Genomic DNA, 13,266 nt, shown 5'->3' with positions numbered 1-13,266 from the left:
TCAATAACACACTTCCAAGTTCTTCGTTGTAATATATATACACATATACTTCTCTCAAATTCTCTTACGCTCCTTCTTCCCAAAATTATCATAGAGCCCAAAACACTCCTGTGATTCTCAACCGCTAAGGAGAATACAGAGGTCTCACTTTCGGTGGCATTCCAAATTGAATTTGGGTTTTGATTGTGATTCATAAGGAGGAAGATTCGTGACCGATTAAGAGGAAATTCGTGAAGAAGTATTGGGCTTCAAGGGTAAGTGTGATTAACCTTATATTTTTTTCTTCACTACATATTGAAAAAACATGCTATAAATTCTTTCTAGAATGTATATTTAGGTCTTTGTAATTTTAATTTCTGCGAAAATAAAAAATTGGAAACGATCCTCGCTTCCGCATCGGACCACACAGTCCTTCAATTAGCTTGACTAGTTTACCCATTGCACTTTGTAGTATTTTTTAGTAATTTTGTTACATATATACGATATTCGTCCAAAAAGATGATATTGGAGTAGAGTTAAACATATGGTACGTTTTATTTGAGAATTTTTTTATATTGATTTATTTTATTTTAATAAATATAATTATGATCTAGTTGGTTGTGAAGATGCATGTTAGTTATCTAACTATACAAGCTGGATCTTAAATAGGATCCTTAGTACATGGAGATGAATTTTTATATCATGACGATCAGTGAAACAGACCATAACGACTACTTCCTCAAATCATGCTAAAATTCTTGGAACATGTAGTTTTTCTTCTAGTAACAATCTTCCAACGATATTATACGAAGACAACATAGCATGCATATCTCAAATCAAATGAGGATATATTAAAAGAGATAGAACAAAACATATTTCACCCAAACTTTTCTACACTTATGATCTTGAAGAAAATGGTAACATCACTGTACAACAAATTTGTCTGAAGGATAACCTAGCAGACTTATTTACAAAATCATTATCAACCATAACCTTTGAGAAATTGGTGCACGTTCGGAGGAAAAGGGAGAGGAAAAATGCACTTGTCTCATGCTATGCATTAACCTCCATGCGTCGATAGTCATGCGTTGGATTGAAAAATATGCAATATGCATTAAGCGCGTATGCAATGACCATGCATTTTTTCCGCTAGTTTTCTTGTTGTCTCGCTAAGTATAACGAGAACGCAAGTTTCTCGGTATGATTCGAGGTCGAATACAGAGACTTGTAACTAAATGATGTTTGTGAAGTAATGCGTCTGAGGCGGTGAATAAAAGTAAAAAGATAGAAGTTAAAGGATTATACGCTACTCCTACTCCTAACTAAACAGATTGAGCAATGAAAGTTTAACAATGAAAATTGGTAGAGATGCAGCAACTGTTAACGCATAATAAGGTGGCTTTATGTTTGGTCGCTTGAGTAATCCTAGCTCGCCACACTAACGCATGCATACCTCTCGATGGTTAGCCGCATGCTTATATCTCTATAATGCATGGTTGCGTCAAGCAAAATACCGTTCCTATCTCTAGGAACAAAGCTTACCTTGCTTTAGTGTGTTCCACTACTTACCCTCTCGGACAGTTAGTTGCAGCTAATCAGCTCATAGGCAAGCATTGCAACAGCCTCATACTAAGCAAAGAGGATTAACTCACTATACTCGTGCAACACACACCTCTCGAAGGGTTGCTACATGCATCATATCCTCAGGCCATATGACTGAGTATGCAAATATCTTCAATACTTAACTAAACGATGAATGTAGACGATGATAAAGAAGAAGAAGATGATGAAGATCGTGCTGAAGGAAGGAATAGATGCATTGATTACAAAATGTATTAATGTCTTAAGCCAAAATGTAATACAATTTAGAGATAAGAGGAGAGGTGAAAGGCTAGATGTAAGCAATCTCTTGCTTTTTCATCCGAAATGCGTCAAGGCTACTGGTGGCGCCATGGATGAATGGTGGAGAAGTCTCTCTCGAGCTCTATCTCTGGCAACACTCTGATCGTCACTCGGAAGGGGCTGTGGAGGTGAAGAATTTTCAAAGAAAATCTTACTCATGCTCTCATCTGTAATCACAAGAATCTGCCTTAAGGTAGAAAGTTGGATAGTTTGAAGTTAAGATCCAAGGCTCTATTTATAGAGCTCAAACGCTGACAACTCTGATACCCCATTTTGACTCGTTGCTGCCTCTGTCGCGGTATGGGAAATGTCAGTATCACCTTATCTTGTTGATACTCCTAAGGTATGTGTTCATGCTTGTTTCTCCTGAAGTGTCAACGCATTCTACCTACTTTGCGATCAGCCTTCTATCACGATTATCACTCTGTGGACACAGCATTCCATGCGACGAACTAGTCTTTATGACGATCAACACTTGTGGTCAGCCTTGTGGCGGTCTGGGACCAACGCATGCGATCAATTCCTGCAATATTTGCAAAAATAGATACTTTGATGCGGAATAACGCATGATATAGGGTTAATGAGGATTTTTTGTGCTGGTCGACGCAAGCTCACTTTTCCACATGAATTCCTCGTATTATTGACGCATATTCTGCTTATTAGCCCTCATAATTCTAAGTAAAAGGCTACAATAGCTTGTATTTCTACAAGCTATCAATGCACAATATTAGAATGCGGCGACTCAGAGATCTCAAATGATGTGTCTATGAAGGGAGTAAATATGTTATATTCTTTTCAAGAGCATTAGATTATATGAAATATGTACTCTTTTTCCTTCACTAGGATTTTGTTTCTAATAGTTTTTTTTTTTTTTTTCTGGTTTTAACGAGGCATATTTTATTTATATAATGACATCTAAGAGGGAGTATTATAAATATTATGATAATAGATGCTCATTAGATACTCATTTTTAACATCCATTGACTATGTGTCATGCCCCCACCGAGTTTTGGGATACACACATTACATAAAATTCAACAAGATCGGAGAAAGTGGAGAAATTCATCATTTTTATTTTATTTACAGTTGTTATTTATTTATTTCATATATTTATATATTGTGTTTAATTTATTTTATTATTATATTAAGTTGTATTAATTTTAATATTATATTTTATTAGTATCCGTATTCCAAACTCCTCAAGTTCACAATAGTGCATAATTTTTTTTTGAATTATTATTTTAAAAATAAAAATAAAAAAATATCTAACTAATGAAAGGAGGACTTTTAAAAAAGTTAATGATCAAATGCACCTATTTAGGGACTAAAAAAATAGTTCTTATTTTAAACAAAAAGTTGAAAATTTAATCATTTTTGAGGCATTTGGTCCCTAAGTTTGGACCAATAATTAAAGAGGTTTATGATCTCGTTATTCATTAAATTCCCTCCATTACTCTCCTCCTATAATAATTATTAACTCAACTCACCCAACGGCCCCTTTTAGCTTTAAAATCTCTCTTAAATTTAGGCTCCAATTCATTAGGTACCTATCAATGTGTGGATACTCAATAGTAAGGGTAAAAATGAAACTGCACAAATATAAACCACAAGACAATTTAATAATTTTAACCAAGTTAAAATACCTTTTTCTTCCTCGTACTTTAATATTTGTTCAATTTTAATCCCTAAAATTTCGTTTTGTAACCATTTTGATTTTTTTGTTTTGGTTTTTTAAAACTATTAGTCTCCAGAATTCTTTCATCTTTTATAGTTATCTACTTTTTACAAATGGTTTAAAAAACCAAACCAAAATTTTAAAACTAAAAAACTAACTTTTAAAATCTTGTTTTTGTTTTTAGAATTTAACTAAAAATTCAACTATTGTGTTTGATAAAAATACAAATCATTGTAAAAAATAGAAAAAAAAAAAAAAAAAAAAATAAAAAATATAAAAAAAAAAAAAAAAAAAAACAGGCTTAATTTTCAAAAAACCAAAAATAAAAAATCAAATAATTACCAAACGATACCTACACTTTCAATAATCCAATTTTATTTTTCGTACTTATAATAGATCTCAAATTTAGTCGTTCAAGGATAATCCTTTTTTTTGAAATTGATCAAACAATAATACTGATTTTCATGTAAAGAAATACAATATGTAAATATATTTTCAAAATTTATAGTAAAAATGTGGTAGGTAACCAATCCTTTTGTTTTATTAAAAAAGAAAAAATTGAAAAAATTTTAAAGTCCAATGCCAAAAGGATATTTTAACATTTTAACCATTATAGAATGCCGCCAAGCTGACTGATAATAGACAACATAAACTTGGAAAAAACGAGGGAAAAAAGAGCTTCAATTAAATAAATATTTTGGTCGTAAAAGACTGCAAACACGTTTTTTTTAAGGACTAGTTCTTCAGTGGAGCATATTATAAAGTAGAGTTCTAATGTTTAAAAAAGGAGTTACTACTCAACCACCATTCATGATAAAATGTGTGGTTATGTTCACAAAATAAACAGAAAAAGGCATCAAATTCTCACCACAAATTTGATAAACCAGCGGAAAATATCTCTGACCATATAAACAAAAAGACATACAAACTAGATGGATTAGAATAATGTTCTTAACTGTGAACTTAATCAAACAGACCCATGATCATATCCTCATCCGACTCTTCCTCCGGTTCTTCCTTCTTTTCTTCCTGGGCGGCAGGGGCCGCCGCAGCAGCACCTCCGGACTCGGCCACCGCAGCAGGAGCTGCTGCAGCTGCAAACTTGTTTGGATCCTACAACATTTTTCATCATACCAAATATGTCACATTATCATTTTAAAATATAACTCATTTGTATCTCCTAATACACATGCATTCTTTCCAGTTAATATATACTTTTGACTATTGCATTTAACAGATAGATGGACCCTACAAAAATGTCTAACATATGTGGATCCCACTAAAATGCCAATAAAAATACGCCATATTCAAAAGTTAGTAGTGACTTATGTGGTAATTGGCATGTACTAGCTGGAAGTTCAAATTCCCATAACACACATTTTTGTATTTGACGTGTATATATATATACAGTATTTTCTATAAAAACATGGCAGTATACTAATAAGCCAGACATTTATCACAATCAAACTTGTTCAGATCATAACTTCTATCATAGGGACTAAAGAACGTACAACTTAACAAATTTGAAGGCTAAAGTTGACGTTTTAACTATTAAAAGAAGGTTCAATTTAGAAAGTAATTGATGAGATCAAACCAAAACTGGATCTAAATAGAACGCGGTTGAAAACTAAAACTTCAGACACCAAAATTATATATAAGTTTTTGATATATAAATGTGTCTAAAAAAGCTCGAAGCTAACGAACCTTCAAGTATTCTTTGATTTCATCAGCCTGAGGGAACGAATAGTCAGTAGCGACAGCGACAGCAAGAGCATTCTTATAGGCGTTGATGAGCATGTGGGGAGCAGCGGCAAGAGTTGGGAAAGACACAGCAAGAGACAGAGAGGCGACCATGGAAACCCCAGCAAGAAATTTCTCAAGAAGATCTTCTTCTGTAAGATCAAGCACCTCTGGATCGAAAACAGAACCATTGTCATAGACAGAGAGGACAATGAGACCATAAGAGAAGGGCCTTATCCCAAGCTTAGAGAGAAGAGCAGCCTCGGATGAGCCAACTTTGTCTCCTTTCTTGATTAGCTCCACAGGAGTGATGATTTCGACTGTTCCTTTGTTAATCTTTGTTGGGATGTTCAGCACCTGAGATCAATTTGATTGTCAAGTTGATCCTTTTCGAAGTTGAATGGTTTAAAATGGAGGTAATTAGTTTATAAGAAACCTGAAAGAAAGATGTCTGGGAAGGATCGAGTCCAGTGTTTCCTGGAGGAACAATCACGTCAATTGGTGCAACAAGGCCAACACGAGCTGGGGCTCCCACCTGTTTCCACAGATGCATAAATGTATAAAAATTGTAAAAAAAAAAAAAAAAAAAAAAAAAAACAATATGTGGTGTAAAGCATTGAAATTATTCGAGGAGGTCATTAGGCACTTTCATCCTTGACATATAAGACAGAAGTACCTCAAGTTTATATCGAGTTGCATTGTGGCAACCCCGTTGAATAAATTTTTTTTAACAAATTAGATTAAACAATGTGAAATCAACACGTGCACTCTAAAAACCAAAACAAACTAAAGGTTGAATCTTTAAAACCAAAATAGGTAAAACAGTCTTCCTCCAAATAATCTAACTAAATTGAACCATGAACTGCAGGCATCAATATAATAAATTATGGGTCACATTTGCTTGAACATTATTATTCAAATTTGTCACATTTTCTTTTCCTAACCCAATTAGTGGTTTCAATTTTTAGAAGGGAAAACTACACTTGATTATTACATTATGATGCAGTATCATTCAAGTCCTATACATCTCTCAACGATCAATTCATTTTTATCAACAAACCATCATAAAGTTATCATCGTGAAATAATCCGCAGAATATTATATTTACAATGATAAATATTTAATCAGAACAATAAAACCTAAGAATAAGTAAAAGACAAATCAGAAACCTAGCACATAACTTTTACCGAAATTACCGATCTAACCTCAGACAATGTAGAAAGCGAAAATGAAATAAACCCATACCTTATATTTAGCAACTTCTTCCTTCACTTCTTTCAAATCTCCTTTAGTGAAGATCAAGCCAACGTTTCCCTATAGATGGAAGAAAACTCATTCAAATTAAAACGAGACAACAAAAATCAAAATAGAGTTAAAGAGATGGGGGGAGAATCCGTACCACAAGATGAGGGAGGAGGTTGGTGACGGCGGAGTTACCAGTCTTTTCAGAATGGATTCTGATGGAGCGTTTCATCATGGTGTTCTTACCCATAAGAACAATGGAATCGCCACGAAGGCCTTTGCGAATGCTCTGAAGCTGGTTAGAGCCGACATTATCGGCGCCGACGATGAGGACCTGAGAATACTCTTCGAGAAGACGGCAGAGTTTCTGGTCGTATTGAGCTTTCTTTTGAGCTCTGGTGGGCTTGAGAACCATGGTGGAAGATTTGGGGGACAAATTTTGCCGGAAGAAGAAACCCTAATAGGAATGGGAAAAAGGAAAAGATCGTTGCATGAATATATATGGAGGAGTTTATTTTTATTTTTTTTCGGGGCTGGATCGTGTGATTATTTTTTGTTCTTTTTCGCGGGCTTGATTAGTGGGCCCACTACTTTTTTTTAAATAATTAATTTATTTTATTGTTGGAGTTTGTTTGGATCCCGATAAAGTGAACGGGAAAATGTGAGACCTTGGCAATAGAATCGTTCTTTGTCTATTTATTATGAGCAAAACTAAATAGCAAAGTTTAAATGTTGGTAGGGATGTACATGGGTTAGGTTGGATCGAATTGGAGGCATTTTGTGGATCAACTTGAAAATTCGGGTTGACTTTAAGTGTATCAAAAAAGTTCACTAATAGTAAATTTGTTTGTAAGCTTATTAGGTTTGTTGCAATTAATTTCATCAACTCTAAGAATTTTGTTAGGTAGTTGCTGAACTATTTATTTTCGGTTCATAATGAGTCTTCTATATAAATTCATTATATTAATCACTTCATTACTTAATAATAGAAGCATTTTGTGATCATTCCCTATTATTGGTAATCTGAATTTTAAGTCCAAACTCTTTTATGGTATCAGAGCTCTAAGTCTAAACTATCAAAAAAAAAAAAAAAAAATTCCCTCTCTTCTTCTTTGGCAAGCCTTCTTGGACATGGATACTCTAATTAGAGATCAATTTTCTTCTAAAACAATCTCGTCTTCCCTGCCCCTTAAAGTAATCGATCCTGGCAGCAAAATTACTACCATGAAATTGGAAGAAAGTAATTTTCTATCGTGGAAGCTTCAGATTACAATGACACTACAAGGGTATGGGCTTGAGCGATTTATTGATCCACGATCTCTTGCTCCACCAAGATTTCCATCAACTGATTCCCCATCTTCTTCTTCTTCAAGGATTCTTAATCCAGAATATGATTATTGGGTACGACAAGAAAATCCCATCATTTCTTGGCTTCTTGGCGCAATGTCAAAAGAAATTTTGTCCAAAATGCTGGATTGCTCTACATCTCAAAAGTTATGGAGTGTTCTTGCACGTTTTGCTTCACGTAATATGGCTCGAGTACTTGATTTAAAAGAAAAATTGGGGACAATGAAGAAATGCAATATGAAGTTGGAGGAGTATTTTCAGAAGATTAAAAACTTGGTTGATTCATTAAAGGTCGTCAGTTGATCTATCTCTCATGAAGATCATGTTATGCATATTCTAGCTGGTTTGGGACCTGAGTATGACTCTACTGTTTCTGTCATCACAGACAAGGATGAATACCCTTCTTTACAAAGGATTTATTCTCAGTTGCTTGCTCAAGAAAATCGTGTTGTGAGACATAGCCTTGTGAATATTGATGGTTCTATCCCTTCAGTCAATCTAACCAAACAAACTCTATCCAAACAACCTTATTCTTCTCCTTTTCAACCCAATAATAATAATGCTGAAGGTACCAGAAGAAGTAAGAATTTAAATGGCAAGTAGAATAGAAGATTTTGGAACAATAATAGTAAACCTCAATGTCAAGTTTGTGGCAAGTTTGGATACACTGCTCTTAAGTGTTATCTTCTTCTTGAGAAATGGTTTCATGGACCAAACTCAAGCAATAATACACAACGTACTTCTTCCAATCATCAAGGACAACATATAGGGAATTCATATGTGAATACTCTGTCTATACAAAATGATCTCAACAGGGAAAACCAGTGGTATCCAGACTCCGAAGCCACTAATCACGTCACAAATGATGCATTTAATCTCACTTTTGGTACTGAATATCTTGGTGACAGCAAGGTTTTTGTAGGCAATGGTGCAAGTTTGAATGTTTCTTGTATTGGGACTTCCTTTATACAATCTTATGCCTTTTCAAACACTGTCTTTCAGCTCAAAAATCTTCTTCATGTTCCCAAAATAACCAAAAGTCTTATAAGTGTCAGTCAGTTTGTTAAAGACAACCATGTTTACTTTGAATTTCACTCTAATGTTTGCTTTGTGAAGGATCTCAATGGCCGAACTCTTCTCAAAGGAAATTTTGTTGATGGACTCTATTGTTTTGCAATGGAAAAGGCTAAGTCCCAAAAGTTTCTCTCCAAGCACAAGTTCGTACCTAAAGCTACTCATCAAGTTCTTCACATAACAATCACCAAGTGTAATAAAAATCAATCCTCTGTTCTTTCTTTACTAGAGATATGACATAATAGATTAGGACATCCAAGCTTACCTACTGTTACGCATGTTCTTCAATCTTGTAATATTTAAAATTCCAATAAAAATACATTCTCTCTTTGTCATGATTGTGCAATAGCTAAAACTCATAATCTTCCTTTTTTCAACTCTCAAACTACTTATTCAAGACCTCTACAATTAGTTGTAACAGATGTATGGGGACCATCCTATCAAACTTCTAGGAATGGATTCAAATATTATATTAGTTTTGTTGATGCCTTTTCAAGATTTACATGGATTTACTTTCTTAGAACTAAAAATGAGGCTTTTAATGTTTTCTTATCTTCCAAACAAACTGTAGAAAAACTTCTAGGGCACCCTTTACTTTATCTTCAAACTGATGGAGGAGGTGATTTTTATTCCTTCACTCCTTATCTAAAATCTTAAGGTATTCAACATAGATTGACTTGTCCTCATACTTCCCAACAAAATGGTCTGGTAGAAAGAAAACATAGACACATTGTAGAAACTGGTTTGGCTTTGCTGTCACATTCCTCTTTATCTTTTGAGTTCTGGGATGATGCCTTTTCTACTGCAGTATATTTGATCAATAGACTTCCAACAATAGTCCATCAACAAATATCTCATTTAAAGAAGAATTTTGGCATTAAACCTCACTATTCCTTTATTAAAACATTTGGTTGCTTATGTTATCCATCCTTGAGGCCTTATAACCAACATAAACTTGATCCTCGATCTACTCCATGTCTATTCTTAGGATACAACTCTCTTCACAAGAGCTATAAATGTTTTCTCAATCAGGAAGAGTGTACATTTCAAGACATGTCCTTTTTTATGAGTCACAGTTTCTTACTTCCTCTTTTATTCACAATCGTACACAAAAGTCTTCTCCAACAGCCTTTGTTTCAAAACCCCTTATTATACATCAACATCAGCCATTAAATAACCAGCTGAATTCGTCAGTCCATTGTCCTATCATCACTGTTTTACCCAACAGTCCTGCGGTAATATCTGATTGCCCAAAGACTAATGTCCAGCCTCCTGTTTCCTGTTCTGATCCCTCCTCTAACAGTTCTTTGACTGCACCTTCAGATTCTTTCATTTCTTCTTCTCCACAAAATGATCCTTCTTTACCCTAGGTGTCTTCCATACCCTCTATTCCAAACTCATATCCACAATCTGAGCATCCTACCTTAAAAGTTCCACATGAACAAGAACAATCATTCACTCCTGCACCTTTGCCGAATTCTTCCTTTGTTGTTAATCAACATCCCATGGTTACTTGAAGAAAAAATGGTATTTTTAAACCCAACGTACTTGTTATGGAGTATGTACAAGAGAAGCCTCCAAATGTTAAAGCAGCCTAATGATGTCCTCATTGGGTTCAAGCCATGACAGAAGAGTATAAGGCTCTGATTACTAATGATACATGGTCCTTGGAATCTCAACCTTCTGATAAAAAGGTCATTGGATGCAAATGGGTCTTCAAAATCAAAAGAAATTCATATGGCTCTATTTCTTGATATAAAGCTCGGTTAGTTTCTCAAGGATATAATCAAGTTGCTGATCTTGATTATACAGAAACCTTTAAGTCCGGTTATAAAACCAATTACTATTCGTGTGTTATTTACTTTTACATTGCATTATGGATGGAATTTGAGACAAGTTGATATTAACAATGCTTTTCTTCATGGTATATTAGAAGATGAAGTATACATGACTCAACCACCAGGAATGATTGATAAGTCAGCTCTTACGAAGGTTTGCAAGCTAAAGAAAGCCTTTTATGGTTTAAAGCATGCGCCTCGTGCTTGGTTTGAGTGCTTAACATCCTTTCTTCATCAGCAAGGGTTTCAAAAATCTAAGGCTGATTCTTCTTTGCTGATTTATAACAAAAATGGGGTATTTTGCTATATTCTCATATATGTTGATGATATTGTTATCACTGGAAGTTCTTCTTTTATGATTGATAAGCTGATTTCTGCATTGGACAATAAATTTTCTCTTAAAGATTTGGGTTTGTTGAATTATTTTTTGGGTGTTGAGGTCTTTTACCCTGAGTCTGGTGATTTATTTCTATCCCAGAAGAAATATATAGTCTGGTGATTTATTTGGGTTTGTTGAATTATGTTACATAAAGTATAAATATAAGCTGCCAATGCTATTGCTACTCCAATGGTTAGTGGGCCTGTAATTTTATCGGCTTTTCATGGTGAAAGGTTTGCTGTTGTATGGTTGTATAGGAGTATAGTTGGAGCATTACAATATGTCACCTTAACAAGACCATAAATCTCATATAATGTGAATAAAGTTTATCAATTTATGCATTCTCCAAATCATTTTCATTAGCAAACTGTCAAACGTATTCTAAGGTACTTAGCAGGAACACTTGAGCAAGGATTGTTGTTCCAGAAGCCAAAAGATTTGATTATTCAAGGTTTTGTTGATGCCAACTAGGCCTCAGATCCAGATGATCGAAAATCAACTTCTAATGTTTGTGTATATTTTGGAGGTAACTTATGGGCTTCAAGGAAACAAAGGATCATCTCTCGATCAAGCATTGAAGCTGAATACAGAAGTTTAGCCCTTGCTACATCATAATTAGTATGGCTACATTCCTTGTTCACTGACTTGCATATTACCCTCTCACAGTCTCTAACCTTATGGTGTGATAATTTGAGTGTTGTCCACTTAAGTGCAAATCTATTCTTCATTCTCGTACAAAACATGTTGAGATAGACATTTATTTTGTTCAAGATCTTGTGCAACAAAGGAAGATCAAAGTTCAACATCTTCCATCTAGTGCTTAAATTGCAAATGTTTTCACCAAGCCATTATCTCCTAAGTCCTGTCTTCCATTAAAAGACAAGCTCAATGTGTGTTCTTCTCAACACATAGACTTGAGGGAGGTATCAAGAGAGCTCATTAATAGTAAATTTGTTTGTAAGTTTATTATGTTTGTTGCAGCTAATTTCATCAGCTCTAAGAATTTTGTTAAGTAGTTATTGAACTGTTTATTTTTTGTTCATAATGAGTCTTCTATATAAACTTATTATGTTGGTCACTTTACTACTTAATAATAGAAGCATTTTATGATCATTCCCTTTTATTGGTAATTTGAATTTTAAGTCCAAACTCTTTTAAAGTGAACCTATCGGTTCATTTTTTAAGAGTCAACCCAACCCAAAAATTTTGGGTTGGGTCATCGATTTTTTTTTTTTATGAGACTGAAATGGACGGCGAAGATATGGCGTGAAGGACGTTGGATCAGAGGCGGAGGCATGAAGGACGACAGATATGAGGCAGAGGCATGAAGGACGACAGATTGTGGGTCAAGACGTGTAGGACGGCAGAGGGATCGGGCCGTGGGGCATGGATGGCAGAGGGATCGGGCCGTGGGGCATGGACGGCAGAGGGATCGGGCCATGGGGCATGGACGGCAGAAGGATCGGGGCCGTGAGGCGTGGATGGCTAAGAGATCGTGGTCGTGGGGCATGGATGGTGGAGGTGTGAAGGTCAAGCCGTCAAGGGTTTCATGCGTCGTGCGATGCGAGTTGAGACCGTGAGGCGTGAGCTTTTGCAATTGCGACCGTGGGGATTTCTTTTTCTTTTTTTTTTAACACACAAATATATATATATATATATATATATATTCGGGTTGGGTCAGGTCAACTCGACCTTAAAACGGGGTAACTCGAGACCCATTCTCGAAATTTAATTTTTAATATTTTTTAACCTAACCCAAAATAAAATCTAACCCAACCCAGCCGTTATGGTTTGGGTTGAGTAGTCTGGATTGGTCGGGTTATCGGGTTTTTTTGAACATCCCTACATGTTGGCTGGGCTATCTCTATCTTTTGTAGCCTAGCCATGTATCAAATATTTATTGGTGTATAAATTATGGTTTTTGTAATAATCTACTTTCCTGTTACAGTTAGCGTCTGTTCGATTAAGTTAGAAAAAATTATTTTAAGTTTTCCAAATTTTCCTCATTTCAATGTTTTTGCAATTATTGTTTCCTTTATTATTATTATTCTTCTTTTTTACGTTTTTGCCATTTTTTTTTCTTGGTTTTT

The 13,266-nt window shown here is 34.8% G+C and overlaps 1 protein-coding gene across 1 annotated transcript; it reads right to left on the bottom strand.

Annotated features, from left to right (window-relative positions):
• Window positions 1-4,265: 4,265 nt before the first annotated feature.
• On the bottom strand, window positions 4,266-7,033 carry LOC120083571 (large ribosomal subunit protein uL10-like). Its single transcript, XM_039039390.2, has 5 exons — window positions 6,696-7,033; window positions 6,542-6,610; window positions 5,733-5,831; window positions 5,261-5,653; window positions 4,266-4,669 (listed from the first exon to the last, which is right to left on the bottom strand). Exons 1-5 carry the CDS (start codon window positions 6,951-6,953, stop codon window positions 4,520-4,522), a joined length of 969 nt encoding a protein of 322 aa, XP_038895318.1. The 5' UTR covers window positions 6,954-7,033; the 3' UTR covers window positions 4,266-4,519.
• Between the last annotated feature and the right edge of the window lie 6,233 nt (window positions 7,034-13,266).

This window comes from Benincasa hispida, chromosome 8 (assembly GCF_027475165.1).
Source record: "Benincasa hispida cultivar pf3 chromosome 8, pf3_genome.v1.1, whole genome shotgun sequence".
NCBI lineage: Eukaryota > Viridiplantae > Streptophyta > Magnoliopsida > Cucurbitales > Cucurbitaceae > Benincasa > Benincasa hispida.
Note: the sequence above shows the minus strand (reverse complement) of the source record. Positions and strands in the feature narration are given on the sequence as shown.